Source organism: Anarhichas minor, unplaced genomic scaffold (genome assembly GCF_050575085.1).
Source record: "Anarhichas minor isolate MPS153535 unplaced genomic scaffold, ASM5057508v1 ptg000007l, whole genome shotgun sequence".
NCBI lineage: Eukaryota > Metazoa > Chordata > Actinopteri > Perciformes > Anarhichadidae > Anarhichas > Anarhichas minor.
This window is the reverse complement of record NW_027466453.1, coordinates 17,301,356-17,316,842: the sequence shown is the minus strand read 5'-3', so window position 1 is coordinate 17,316,842 and position 15,487 is coordinate 17,301,356. Positions and strand designations below refer to the sequence as shown.

The 15,487-nt window shown below is 42.6% G+C and overlaps 1 protein-coding gene across 1 annotated transcript; it reads left to right on the top strand.

The window, feature by feature from the left end:
• Positions 1–3,819: 3,819 nt before the first annotated feature.
• Positions 3,820–14,249, top strand: sec14l1 (SEC14-like lipid binding 1). The gene is made up of 16 exons (XM_076086305.1): positions 3,820–4,013; positions 4,389–4,477; positions 8,113–8,262; positions 8,382–8,513; positions 8,971–9,099; positions 9,251–9,464; positions 10,066–10,175; positions 10,392–10,581; positions 10,957–11,045; positions 11,141–11,211; positions 11,340–11,511; positions 11,967–12,101; positions 12,279–12,413; positions 12,628–12,879; positions 13,042–13,220; positions 13,484–14,249. The coding sequence occupies exons 2-16, from the start codon at positions 4,415–4,417 to the stop codon at positions 13,587–13,589; spliced, it is 2,127 nt and encodes a 708-aa protein (XP_075942420.1). The 5' UTR covers positions 3,820–4,013; positions 4,389–4,414; the 3' UTR covers positions 13,590–14,249.
• The last annotated feature ends 1,238 nt before the right edge of the window (positions 14,250–15,487 follow it).

The following is a 15,487-nucleotide window of genomic DNA, read 5'->3' as shown; positions in this document are numbered from 1 at the left end:
TCAACTGTTTATTACAGCGGATGAAAGTGTTTTCATCGGGGAAATGTATGTTTCCATCTTTGTACATATTTGTATTGAGGATTAGTGATTTTTTTCACGAGTAAATATTACATTCTAATAGTGATAACAGAGCAGATAGGCCACTGCAACATGAAAACAAATAAAGGAAAGTACTCTGATAGTGTTGCAGTCATTGAATCTCATTGAAAGATGACCGAGCTGTCAGGGCTGAAGTCCCGGAGTCACCTCCTTCAACACATTTAAGTACAAACTGGTTGACAGATCGCTTCATAGTTTAAATACCTTCTCATGACAAACTGAATTTGTATGATTTGTTTTGCTTTGTGAACTTGTATTGTTGAATCCCTTTACCTCGACAAGGAATGGAGGTGAAGTGAAATCTCTCACGCGATGTTGTTATTGCATTGTGATAATGTGATCAATCTTTGGTCAAGTTTGCATTAATTGCTGGATGTTTCAACCATTTATTCATATGTTTCAAACTTCCAACTTTTTCATGACTTTCAGCTAACTTTCTCAACTTTCTCAACTTTGAACTGTAAATCTACTCAAGATCAGTATCACAGTAATTTCGAATGGTTTCTCTCTCTCTCTCTCAAATCACAATTTCTATGTTTCAGTTTTGTTGGTTGAGTTAAGTTAATTAATTGAGCTTTCCCTGCTGGCTGATGCACGAATACAAGTATACTTCCCCTGCTTGGGATCTGTCCTAGAATCAGTATTCTTCTCAAAGTAAATGGACAAACACACTCACACACACACACGCGCTTCATTTCATCGGGGAGTTGAAAGTCGGGTAGGAATGGGTCAGAGGGTACTTTAATTGAAATTTAAATGATCTAATTCACAGCGCTAAACAGCCTCTGGATAAATTCTGTCCTCGTCTGAAAATCATTTTAAATTCCTCAAAGCTCGGTCTATCTTTTTCTGAGATGTTTAATTTAAATTCAAATTGGCTCCTTCTCTGAGGTGCATTCTCCAGAGAAACAGAGGAGGAAAACAACAATGATTCAGGAGCCAAATGAAACAGTAATCACTGGAGCTGACGGCCACAAGTAGTAATGATGACGAGGTTCATTACCTCTCATCTTACTCATTAAGAGCTTAAGTTGCATTCAAAGAGGAAACAAACGACTTAATATTTCAGTCAGACATGTTTATCATTTAAAAAAATGTTGGCGTCTGGACTCCGACCACGTTTGTGCCCACAGACATGAATACATGAGATACTAGGGATTGATGATGAAACATATCCCCCCTCGTGGCAGCCTGGACGTGGATGCTGAAAGAGCAGGTAGCACGATGATGCTGATGCAGGGCAGCAGCATCATCGAGATGGGAAATGTTAGACTGTAGCGTGGACTGAGGGTGTGTTTGATATATACAGCTCGCGGGCATCACTTTCTTTATTTTGGTTAATATTTGTGCATATCTGCTGCATAATGACCAATAACTGGAGGTCACATCTGTAATTGCTTGTTATGTGCAATATTATTTAACGGATCCTTCTTTCTGCACACGCCATTCTTTCATTAATGAATCTGAACCGCTGAAACGAGGATTCTTCATGCTCTGGATTACTAAAGCATGCATATACACAGATTTGCAGAAGGTTTCATAATCTCCAGGAAAGTTATTGCCAGAGGTTGCAGCTCAACAGTGCCTGAGGTGTGTGTAGTCTTTGTGAAGTCTGGAGAGAAATACAAGCAATATGCTTTAGTCATCCATCCATCCATTATCCAAACCGCTTATCCTGTTGAGGGTCGCGGGGCGCTGGAGCCGATCCCAGCTTGCTTTAGTCATTATTAGAGTTAATTAAACAGGAGCGCTAAGAGGATTCTAAAAACAGAATGATGAGCTCAGAGAGCTGGTGAGCCAAGCTGTGAGGAGACGGACGGTAAACCTCAGTGCTCACATTTTACTTTGTTGGACTATGATTACCACGAGCAACTTAGAATGTAGGTGAATATTTAAGTCAGAGGGAATAGATGAGTCATTGTGTTTGTGAAATGTTTCGACTAGGCGGTGGGATGTGGCAGGATATGAATTTTAAAGTAATAGCTGTTGTCATAATAGAGTCAGTAGGATATTTATGGATCTTGATCACAATTAGAGTATCAAATGGAAATTGCTTTTGTACACTCTGTGAAAACAACCGAAATCACCCAACAACAGGAAGACGTTTTGAGGCCTGCAGGAAGGATCTGTTATGTACAGTACAGTCAGGCCATGGTCTTTTTTTGCATCAAAACTAAGATGACTTGATTTTGTTTGACCATCAGCGTTAAAATTACAGCTCCATTGTGAAAGTCGAAATGAGTAATATGCAACGTATCCTCATGCAACTGTTCTTACATATCTTACAAAAAAGTTGCTCTTCATTTTTTCGTGCGATTTCCCACTAAACTCCAGCAACACCTGTCAATTTCCTCTTGTTACATGCATACACTCTTTTCAAGATAAACGTCGGTCTCCACAGGAAACAACTTAGTTAGGTTTAGGCAACAAAACTACTTGGTTAGGTTTAGGAAAATATTGTGTTTTGGGTTAAAATAACTATGGAAGTTTTGTGACAAACAGTGACTTCTCCTTTTTCACAAGCGACACAAACAACGGTATCCTGAAGATCGGCTTCTGTTTGACCCATCCACCTCTACTCCCGACCACCCCGTGTGGACTTTCACTGCTTTATACTTTCTGGCTCATGATTACGTGATTTATATCCAAATAGATTTTGTGGGATATCTAAGAATTGCAGCGCATTGATTTTCAGGTACAGGTAAACGCTGTATGAGAAGCGCCTGTAATATGAACGTTGATATTGTCCAATGTCATCTCTGTATTATGTGACGAGAGATTTGATGGTTGTGTGTTTGTGCACTGGGGCCCGTTGTACGTCACTCACACCACTGGTGGTATTCTCAGAGAGAGACCAGACTCACTGTGTTGCACTGAGGCGGCTCAATTATTTATCCCAAATAACGTGGAGACGGTTGCTGAGAGCAGCGTGTTTCATGGTAACATTATTCTTTGTGCCTGAGGCTGATTAGGAATAAGAGCTTATCTGAACTCTACTTCCCCCTCTCAGGATGTCCCCTGCTGGACTCCAGTACCTTTTGTAGGCTGCCAGATATCCAGAAGCTTTGAATCCCACCCCCTACAGATGCTGCTTCAGGAGTCTCAATGTGGGAACAGCTGCATCTCCCTGGAACAGCTGATGCGAGACAGCGAATATATACATAGTGTCAAAACAGTCTCATAAATAGGCTTTGTACATGTGCCTCTAATTTACAACTTGTATATCATCATTTGTAAATGAACACAAACAGTTTGCTTGTCATAATTTCACTCAAACATCCCAATTTGCATGTTTAAATAACGTTCACAATCCTCAAATTCACTTGAAAATCATTGACATAGCATTTTAAATGTCAGCTGTTATTGTAATGTGTAGGAGGACAGAAGTGATCAGTACAACACATTTGCAGGATGATTCGTTATACAACTACAAAGTAATAATATCGCTCACCTCTATAACAGAGAATTAAGGTATAATCAGGCCAAGAATTTAATGTAAATTAAATAAATATTTACTTTGTGAAAAATAAACTGCACAAAGCCCTTTTATGGACACCTACTTTGTAAATGAACGTTGGTGGGTAAATGTACTTTAACGCAGGCCCATCAGTTAGAAATGTAACAAATGTCTGCGGGCCTTTCACAATAAAACCACTGAACTTCCACCTTGTCACACAAAGGAAAGAGTCACGCGGACTTCCTGTCTGTGTGGAAGAGGTGGAGTCAACCGTCTGTGTGCTAACGGACCGACAGACGGACCGAAGTGACTGTTTTACTTTTTCGGGTTCATAATGTGGAGAACTCCTGTTCTACAGCCAGTCAGCTGACGACATGGATGATCCACAGAAAGTGAACAGCTATCATAAACGCATATGTAACGCAGCATACATTTAGCGGCCAGGATTCGAATCAAAGTAAGTGTAAGAAGGTTCGTCTGGTTGTTGTGTTCCGCTGCTCAGGCCGTTTGTCTCTAAATAGCACAATATGCGCAGTAATATGCGCGTTTCTAGTTCCTGCACTCGGCCTGATTGTATCTCTTCTCACCGCCTACTCATCTCTACTTGATACTATGTAACGATTTCAACCCTGATGGCTCTTCTTAGTTCTTCTTCTACGGTTTAACCCCCAGCAGCGTCAAAAATGAGAGTCATGTGAAAGTCTTCCTGTTTCTGCACACTCAGCTGATTCTGTTTACAAGTAAATGAACCGTGTCATGCTTTTTTTGTTTCTTTTTGTTTAATGATGTTTTCGCCGTGTCATGATACGGTGTGTTTGTGGTTCTCTATCAGAGGATCCCCGTGAAACCCTTCCCACCATGGTGCAGGAATACCAGTCCCCCGTCCGGGTCTACAAGCACCCGTTTGAGCTGATAATGGCGGTGAGTAGCTGTGTTGATGTCCAGTGACATGGTTTACTATTAGAATGTGAGAATTATGCAGGATCTTTCATAACTAACCTGGAGGGTTAAGGTGCACCTGTGAGGCTGTGGCCAGTGTGGCTTTGAGCCTCACACACATTACTCTAAATATGAAACAGAAACATATTGAAGCATAAACTGTGTTCCAGGTTCAGTTTATAGGAAACCAGACACTTTCACAAGAAGCTGTGTCTGCCTCTCAGGGTCACCTGTCTCCCTCTTGATGTAAACTCGCCTGCATTAATGCTTCGTGTTCAGAGAATTGACAGAATAAACTGAAAACACTGTTTTCTTCTGGTGGTAAATACATTAATATGCAGCTCAGGCTAAATACTGCGAGAAGCGGCTTATTAAACTGTATTTGCCTCTTTAACTGGTCTAAATGTTCATCGATCAGACAACTAATCTGTCGTTTTGGTTGCACTACTGAGATTTATTTAGTATTTTTATGATTTTTCATGCTGAATGACGTATTTCCAAGGAGGTTATGAGCACATCTTTGGTAAACACGAGATTTAAAGTTGTGCTTCTTTGTGGAGAAACTCAGTTTTACAAATCTCTTGATTAAATCAACTTATTGATTAGTTGACAACATTTTAATAAAGAATTTATTATTGAATTTGAAATTATTGGTAAAGCTACTCGTATTACAGAAGCATCTGTAGCTGTGTGAGCCGTGAACATCTGGGCTAAGTTATTCAGCGGAATTCTTTCTAGCTTTTTTAATGTAACTTTCAACATGTTTATGTCAGCAGTGTCCAACAGTCACACCAGGGAAATGCACTGAAACAAAGATGGAGATCCTGTTTTCACTCTTGTTTTTCTCTTTAATATTTCTTTGTCATGTGATAAACTATCGAGGGAGATGTCTCCTTATGATGCTGATATAGTCTCTTCACTCACAACCTTCAGCTCACGGCTCTCTGTGAAGCAAAAGTAGGACAAAGGGAAAATTAAAAGTGCATTTCCAAGATTCTGTTTTCACAGTCGGCTCTCTGCAGTTACATATTAAGCTAAACTCTTGTGCAATATCCTCAGAGGTGAATAAAGACAGCAGCACGGCAATGACGCTCTGCAGACTATATTTCCTTCACTGAGCAGTCCAAGTCGACACCAACTTCATTTCCAATGAAACATCTCTCACAGAAAATCCCGGCTCTGAAATTCACCTTGCATCACTGCACGTTATTGAAAAGGGTCTCATAATAAGCCCTTTGTGAAAAGTGAATAACAGCTCCTGTGAAAAGATCCAGGCCTCGGCAGCCTGAAGGAGAGAATCCAGTGTATAGTCTGCTCCCATTTGTCTCTGGACGTTGTCATTAGTCCCCTGGCTGATATCACAATCTGTGTCCTGGAGAGCACTCGATGTATAACCAGTTACATCACCGCTTTGCCTTTTCATGACACGGCTTCATTTTCCTGCGTTTGTATGTAGAAGATGCACTAAGCTGCCTGTTGACTCCTGAAGAACTGCATTTAATCAACTTCCCCCGAGGAAGCAAAGCATTGCTGCACAGCTAATGTGAAATATGATGGTGGAAAATGTTGTTTTCTGACATTGCAGACAAAATGTTCTACTCTGCTCATCTTTTTTATTTTGTGCTCCAATTAATGCGTTTATGCTTAAAGCTCTGCGAGGAAGGACGACCATTTCAATCAGTGAAAACATAACGATGCACAACACAAGTCAATGCTTATTTACCAAGGCAACCTTTCCCACTGTGGATAATGTAATCTTATCGATTAGATATATAATATGCTGTGAAATATCAATACAAGCTGGATGCATATGTGTGTGTTTGTTGCTGAAACACCAGCGCTTAAAGGGACAGTTCACCCCCAAATCAAAAAGACATATTTTGCTATTTGTCAATCTAGATTGTCATCCTCGACCATCCATATATAATTCATACTGTATATATCTTTTTTTGTCCCCCTGTGTAGCAAAATGGGAGTGCTCGTTGTGCAACCCTGTTGTACATTGACCGATATAAACCGTGTTACCTAATAACCTTGTGAGCCGCTTCAAACCGGGTTATGATTCCTAGAAAGAGACATTGATGTTGAGTTTTATTGGAGAGAAGGCGGACATCTTTACGGCATATAGCAGACATCTTTACGGCATATATCTCCAAAACTCAGCAACTCGCACCAACACAATCTAGATTGATAAATAGCACAACAGGTAAGTAGAAGAATATGTATTTTTGATTTACGAGTCAATTGTCCCTTTTACGTATTCATTTGGAGTCGAAAATAAAATACAAATCCGATCTTTTATTTGTTCCTTTGATCCCTTTGTTATACTATAGTAGGTTGAACTCTGCACACATGTACTAGTTCAGGCTGTCAGTTTACCTCAAGAGTGGAAGACATAGTCTTCCACTCATTTATTGTTGCTCTAAACATTAAAAGCTGTCTTTACTGTGGTAGTGGAGTTCCTTCTGTAACTGTATTTTATCAGTAAAAACCACACAGCTACTAGTTGCATAGACTGAGGACTGAGGACTTTTTTTTTGCACCCAGTGACTCGATCAATATTTACAGGTGAGCTGCGGTCACAGCTGCTTGGACAGATGGTCATGCATTGGGCTGTGGGCAGTAAAAAGCAACTGGCTGCTTGTAAACGCTGCCACAGCAGCAGCTCGTGTTCATATCTTCTGTTAAAGCCACTAACTAGTAAATGCGTCCTAACCAGACACAGAAAGGATGTGCTGTAAATCACATGTCGTCGTCTCGAGTCCAGCAACAGAACGGTTTACTCTTCTGGCAAATACAAGTGACCCTATAATGGGGCCATTCAAAGCGACTCTCCCGTCCAATCAGAGAGCTTCCTCAAAGTGGGCAGGACAAAAACAAAAACCCTCTCTGGGAACAGAATGTACAGAAGCAGCTCTTCAAAAAAAATACAAGTACAGTGGGAAAAGTTTACAGCGATCAGCTGCATATGGATCTGAAAGCTCGGGGCAGAATCGTTCCAAACGCTGTTTGAATAATGAGCTCATAGTACTCAAGTAGTCCGCTTACAGTGTACATGTGGGGAAAACAATTAAGAACTACAGTTATTCTCGTTGTAACCTGTCTGCTTTCATGGCGGGTAATAGAAAGTCTTTGTCTCTTAATGAAAAGCGTTGTCTCCGTGAGCCTTGAAGTGCCAAAAACAAGAGGCAGAGAGAGATGCCGCAGTGGAGCTTGTTGTTCCTCAGGCTGCCTTGTGTACAAACAAGGAGAAACAGTCGCGGCTGCCAGTGATGGAGACGGAAAACAAGTGTGCTCAGGGAAAGCACTTGTAGTTGAAGCCGCGCTCGAAACGACTGTATTGCATTTTGAAACGGTCAATAAAATTCAGTAAATGATGTAATAATCATCCACTTATAGGGATCAATTTGACCTGGATAGATAAACCTGCGAAAACTCCTTAAAGGAGAATCCACATTTATACTATTGAAAATAAATCACCAATATCAGTTTCAGCTTTGATAACATGTCGATGTAAACTCACTGAGAGTTCTTCATCGAACCAAACGCCGAGATATTCATAACATCAGTTTCTTCAGTGCGTTTCCTTCACGTGTGGTTTATTTCTCCGCTCTCAGGCCTACGTGAGGAGGTTCCCAAAGTCGCACCTGATCCCAGTGTTTGTCGACAGCGAGATCATCAGCGAGAGCCACAGCAAGGACGGAGCCACGCTGGTGACCGAGAGGCGGTGTGTGATCGACATCGAGGCTCCTCGGCTCCTTAAACGGGTACCTCTCCTCCGACGTTTCACAGAGCATGAAAGGCCATGAAGCGATCGGATCATTTAATCAGATCATTTATTGTTTTATACAACCCATCACATCTCTGACTTTGTGCCTGCCTGCAGATCGCTGGTGTAGACTACTTGTACTTTCTGCAAAGGAACACACTGAATCACAGAGACAGGACGCTCCGAATTGAGGTCCACAACGAGACCTTTTCCAACAGGGTCGTTATCCAAGAGTGCTGCAACTACACGGTGAGCCCCAGAGTTTCATTTCTTTGTTTTTTTATATTTTACTTTTAGATTGCCAAGTGCAGAACAAGAAGTGGCAGTCCAGATCCCCTCTGTTAAATGTGCATGTGTGTTTTTTCTATTCAGCGCTTCCATCATTGATCTTAATGATCCTCTTCTAGTGTGTTCATATGCACTAAACCCTTGTGTCAATAGGTGGAGTCTTTAAAGTCAATGCCGTGTGACTCACTCAAATAGTACCTACCCCGCCGAAACATTTGCTGTATTTCCACCACGTAACCCTCGCCAGCAATATTGTTTCGGCTGCATGTGATCACCTAGTCTGTGACATGTATTCATCATTTTGTATTTTATCGCTGCTTTTGTAGTTTGCTGTGACACACAAGTGAAATGTCAAGTACTATGATGTATTTAGTTGAGGTTTTGGTGCCCCATCACAGATGTGTATCCTCTCCCACAGGTTCATCCAGACAACGAGGACTGGACGAGCTTCGAACAGACGGCTAGTCTGGACATTAAGTCCTTTTTCGGCTTTGAGAGCACGGCAGAGAAGCTAGCTATGAAACAGTACGCCAGCAGCATTAAAAAGGTTTGCCTCTTTAACTTTTACATTCATGGAAATCATCCTAGAATGTGCCCACGGTATCTGAGCTCTGTGATCTATTGAGTAGGTCTGTTCTTGCTTTACATGTATTTGTGATAATGTCACATGAACCTGAAGTCTCCGTCCTGTGTTGTAGGGTAAAGAAATGATTGAGTACTACCTCAAAGAGCTGGAGGAAGAAGGAGTAACTTACATACCTCGCTGGACTCCCCCTGTTGTCTCTGGCGCTGCCAGGCTTCAGCTGCTACCTCGCTCCACTGCCAGAGCCATCCCAGTCAGCAGTGCTAAGACCGGCCCGGACAGCAAAGACCCGACCTGTCCCTCAGAGATAGCGGCTGGCTCTCCCGACGGTCAGTGTTTCCTCACTGGTCACAATTAAGTACAGAGTAGCAGCCAACGCACAACACCACAGTGATGCAATTAAAATACGTATAAGTCATGCTCTTGCTTCCTCATCGACTCGATCGACGAAGGACTGAGATCTTTACAGAGGGTGAAAAGTCTGTAACTAATAACGGGAAAGTAATGATTGATTTAAAGGTACTATATGTAGTATGTGATGTGTACCGAGCTTTTAATCTCGCAGCACTAACCCTCCTTGACTCTATTTCTAATAACAATGTTGAAAAAACAGGAAACAGGGCAGCAGAATCAACTTAACCTATTATTCACATCCTCATAGCTGAACGACAGAATAGGTTGTTTGCCAGTGACTCCCAAAAAGACGTGTATAATAATAACCTTTGGAGAGTACCAGCGACAGGCACTCACTGCGGTCACAGTTTTAAACACGTGGATAGAATTTTGAATTTTAAGTGCAACTAAAGCTACTTTGTCAGGTTTAAGAACACATCATGTTGTAGTTGAAAACAAGTACGTTTTGTACGTTACATTGGCTATTGTACAGCTCATGTGCTAACTTTACACTTTACATGTTGTTTTGGCCCGCAGACAAGCTGGATGCTGACTACATCAGACGTTACCTTGGTGATTTAACACCTCTGCAGGAGAGCTGTCTCATCCGACTGCGCCAGTGGCTCCAGGAAACCCACAAGGGAAAGGTCACTTAAACACAAACGCATGTTGTCTGACGAAAGAGCAATTTGCGCAATTATGTAAAATACACATTTATTCCTGGACACTCACTCATGCAAGCCAGACTTCTGCTCAGCTCTCGCATGTGCTGTAGATTACAAATAGAAAATAACAAGCCTCCGTTGGCTGAAAGGTCAAGAAATGTCTCTGCAGTTATTAGACCCCTGCTTGTTGTTGTACAGATTCCAAAGGATCAGCATGTGCTACGCTTCCTGAGGGCCAGAGATTTCAACCTGGACAAGGCCAGAGAGTTCTTGTGCCAGTCGCTGACCTGGAGGAAGCAGCATCAGGTAGATTTCCTGTTAGACACGTGGGAGCGCCCGGCACTGCTTCAGGACTATTACACTGGAGGCTGGCACCACCACGACCGAGGTACTGTGAGAGTAACACTGGCTAGCCGCCAATTTCATCTTCACCTCATTTCCATTGTGCTTGTCTCGCTGTGGCTTGTCTAGACGAGTGAAAGTGAACGTCACGATATTTAGCCTTCTACATTTGAAAAAGTCCTCATGGGTTGAAATGGCCTGTTAATTATTGGCTGTAAAAAGTCTGAGCACCATCTGCTCTCGCTCCCATCTTTGAAAATTAGTCATTGCTTTCTTTTACAGCTCAGCTGATCCACCAGGGTTCAGGATGTGGCCTTGTGACACATTCAGCCTATTGATTTTACTCTACTGTTGTACGATCTGTGTGTGTGCGCGCGTGTGTGTGTGTGCGTGTGTGTGTGTGTGTGTGTGTGTGGTTTAGAGGGACGTCCTCTGTATATCCTGCGTCTGGGGCTAATGGACACTAAGGGCTTGGTGCGAGCCTCAGGAGAGGAGGGGCTGCTGAGACAGGTGACATGAATACATGCACCAGATTTAAGCCATAACGTGCACATGAACATTTTATTTTAAAGTATCGGTAATGCCACAACTTGAATGTGACCCAGGTCCTGTCCATCAACGAGGAGGGACTGAGGCGATGTGAAGAAAACACCCGAGTCTTCGGTCGACCCATTAGGTGCCTCAATATGAATCTGTCTTCTGTCAGTGTCTCATTGGCTCACAGCTCATGAGGTTTACACGTGTGTGTGTGTGTGTATATATATATATATAGTCGGGTAATGTCTCTGTCAATGTGTTGGTCAGCTGCTGGACTTGCCTGGTGGACCTAGAGGGTCTTAACATGCGTCACCTGTGGAGACCAGGTGTCAAGGCTCTGCTGAGAATCATCGAGGTGGTGGAGGCCAACTACCCCGAGACTCTGGGTCGCCTCCTCATACTGAGGGCGCCCAGAGTTTTTCCAGTGCTCTGGACCCTGGTGAGAATAAATGTCGTCGCTTGTTTTCAATGTGCAGCCGACTGTGGAGGAATGGATGAAGATGTACAGCACAGATGCAGGGATTGCATCTTGCATTGTGAATATGAGCAAATGATAAACAAAGAAGAAATGGAGAAGAAGCCATGCAGTATGTAGATCCTCATGGGGATTTGATTATTGCTACTGTACAGCAATATGTCATAAATAAATAAATAAATATATATATATATATATATATAACTATTTATTGACTAATAGAAAATTCCATCAGAAATGCTAATATAGTATCAGTTATTATGATGATCAAATCAATATAAAGTTCACATACAGATCCATAAACCAGCCAACCCGTTCATTTCTTAAACGTGACTCATTCCAGCACTCTTGGATCTACGTTTAGGGTTCATAACGTGAAGCTGCCGTTCCTCTCATGACTCTTGGGGTCTTGTTTCCAGGTCAGCCCCCTGATCGATGAGAACACCCGCAAGAAGTTCCTCGTTTACGCTGCAAACGACTACCAAGGTCCAGGAGGATTAGTGGACTATATTGACAAAGAGATCATCCCTGACTTCTTGGAAGGCGACTGCATGGTGAGTTTTAGTCCAGGTCTGTAGTGTGCAGTATTCATTTATTCTCTTTCCACTCTATATACAAACAAGACAATTACACATTAACACATTCATGTGGTTGAGCCTCCACAGCTTTATTTATTTATATATATATATATATATATATATATATATATTTTATTCCTCTGCCCTCTCCAGTGTGACATCCCTGAAGGAGGTTTGGTCCCCAAATCTCTGTACAGGACAGCAGAGGAGCTGGAGAGTGAGGAAAACCGCCTGTTGACCGACTCCATCTATAAGAGTGCCAGTATTTTCAAGGGAGCCCCATATGAGGTACAGACTCCGCCTTTTTAATGGGCTCTCAAATCCACATGTAGCAAAGAGCGAGGCTACCTTAACAGTGCATCAAGATGGGGGCATGGATTATATTCTGTGGATGAGGATGCCACCTGCTGGTAGAAATGGATATTGCAGCAAACGAGAACTATTTAATTAATGGTTCTTTTTTCTGCCGTTCTGTTTCCAATCTCCCAAAATCCTCCTGCAGATGCTGATCGAGATCAACGAGGCCTCCTCCGTCATCACCTGGGACTTTGATGTGTCTAAAGGAGATGTGATCTTCAACATCTACCATTCCAAGAGGGCCCCCCAGCCCCCTAAGAAAGACACTCTCGGAGCCCACGGCATCACGTCCCCGGGGGCCGTTAACGCCCAGATGATAGACAGGAACTGGGTGCTGGGCCAGGACTACAGCATGGTGGAGAAAGCCCTCACCTGCAGGGAGGGAGAGAGCGTTCAGGTCAGAGAGATTGTTCTCGATCCATCTCTGCACTCTGTCCTTTCTTCTGCAGTGTCAACTCAACTTTATTTGTCCCTGTTTGCTGCTGTTGCATCAAAGGAAATTAAAGTCTCCACCACCGCAGACTGAAATTGATCCTGCAGCTCTCCTCTGTTCAAACAGGGCTCCCACGTAACGCGCTGGCCCGGCTTCTACATCCTCCAGTGGCGCTTCCACAGCTCCCCGGCCTGCTCCGCCTCCAGCCTGCCTCGAGTGGATGATGTGCTGGCCTCGCTGCAGGTCTCCTCCCACAAGTGTAAGATCATGTACTACACCGAGGTGCTGGCCTCCCATGACTTCAGGTCAGTTCATTTATTCCACTCGGCTTCTTTTCTCTCTCTCGTCGTGTCCTGTATTCTTGCTGTAATACTCGAGCTGTCTTTCACACAGGCTGCAGCGCTTTTGTGTGTTGTATAATTGTAATATCTCTGGAAGTTAAATTCCCTTGTGTTTTACATACAGTTTGTTTTTACCCCTGTAATACTGTGCATATGTTACCTGTTTGTTTTTACAGTATCGTGTTGGTTAGAATCATGCCTGAACATTTCCTTTCTGTTATTTCCAGGGGATCCATGACCAGTCTGGAGTCTAGTCACAGTGGCTTCTCCCAGCTCAGCGCTGTCACTACTTCCTCTAGCCAATCACACGCCAGCTCCACCGTCTCAAGGTAGCATCTGCCCGCCAGCTGTTTAAAACAGCAGTGACCCGACACTCACTGACATCTTATTTCGTCTGTGCCTTATGCCTCCAGTGAGAGGGGAGCCTTATACTCACACTCTTTTAATGAGAAGTTGACCTGACAAATGGAGGTGAGGAGAGTTTTATGGAAATGTTTATAAATTAACAAATCTTTGTATTTTTATTAATATTTGAGCAGGATCAGTAAAGTTGAATTGATCTCTGTTTCTAGGGAATTATGTATTTACAGTTTCCTGTCCATATGATGACTGACTTGTTTTTGTCATAATAGCACAACATAACAAATTCAATGCACATTGCAAATGTTGAATATCTGTTTTTGTAGTTACAGTAGATGTGTGTCCATAACATTGTTGTTGTGCATCTGCTGGATCAATAAATGCAAAATCGGATGCCTCACAAACAGCAGTTTTTAACAGAAGATGAAATTGAAACTAAAAGTGTCTGTACAATGCAGCGTCTCTCCCAGAAGCTGCTTTTATTATCCACAAGATGTCAGTGTACTCTGTGACTTAGCTGCTCTCAGACCTGCAGTGCACTCGACACTTGCACACGTTGTCTGGTCTTTCAAGAGATACAAAAAAACAATGGTTTAAATAAAGAATTTATCACACGCATTAATATTGATGTAACCTCCAGAGTGTGTTTGCGTCTTTATTCTGGATTATAGAAAACAATGACTGCAGTAGCAGCGCTGCAGTGGGGCAGTCATTTTGAGTCATTCTAAAGATGGGTTATTAATCATTTTTACAGCAATAGGTGAGACGTTAAGAGCGAGCAAATGATATGAAATATATATTAAAATATGCAGTGTACTCTCTAGATTTCATGTTTTTTTGGACTTGTTAGTCATAGCTGCTGAGTTTTCCGAGGCTGCTAATTTGAATGCAATATAGTGCAGCCCCTTGTGATCTGGCACAGGGCCAGGCAGACAACTGATTTACATAAAACTTTAATTTCCATAAACTTATCAGATGCTTCCAGCTAAAGCTTAATTTAATTTCCCAGTGTTGTTTTCTTGGTTTCCACACTTGTGTCGCGTTGCTGCTTATCCCGACGCAATTCCCAAAGTCAGGTGGATTTAGTTTTCTTAGGGATTGATTGACTCCTGCTGGTAATGTCAGGGTTGTTAGAAAGAGGAAGTGTGGTGAGTTTGCCAGAAGCTTACTTACTGAATTACCCAGCTTGCTCTAATGACCTCCCAGGACACACATTGTCCAGATAAATAGCAGCACCTCTTTCTCCTGATGCACTTCGCTTGCTATTAAAACCTCCTCTTCCCGAGCAGTGGTGTGATTTAAAGGCGGAATTATTTTACTGCCGTTCACCGGGTTGAAAAACAAGGTGTATTATGCAGGTAACAACAACATTTGGTAAAATCAACTACTCCTAAATAATGCATCAGCTCATAATGTATCCACATCTGTGGTTGGCCTGACACAGCCATATGAAGGAGGGACGGGGAGCTGACCTACGGCCACCATGTGTTGGAATGATTTACGGTTACATGATGTGTTATTGATCACAGAATTGGTCTAAAAAAAAAAAAACACAGACTGAACAGAAACTGTGTTGATCTTATCCAAACTTGTCTTTGTTGCAGTGACGAAGGCTGGCTGAGAGGCCTGTGGCGTGGCACCAGCACACATAAAGTTATGGAGCAGGTTGGGCAGCCTTTATGGCATCATGCTTTCTGACTTTTGAAGCCATCCTAGAGGGCACTTCATCACGTTTTATCCACAATAGAGGCATCCAAGAGGGCACTTTAGTTGCAGTTTGTTCGAACATGGGGGCATCAAGGGGGGCAGTCGCCCCACGTGCCCCCCCACCAAAGTCATTGGTCTACTCTGAGGACCATGAACTCCTGTAC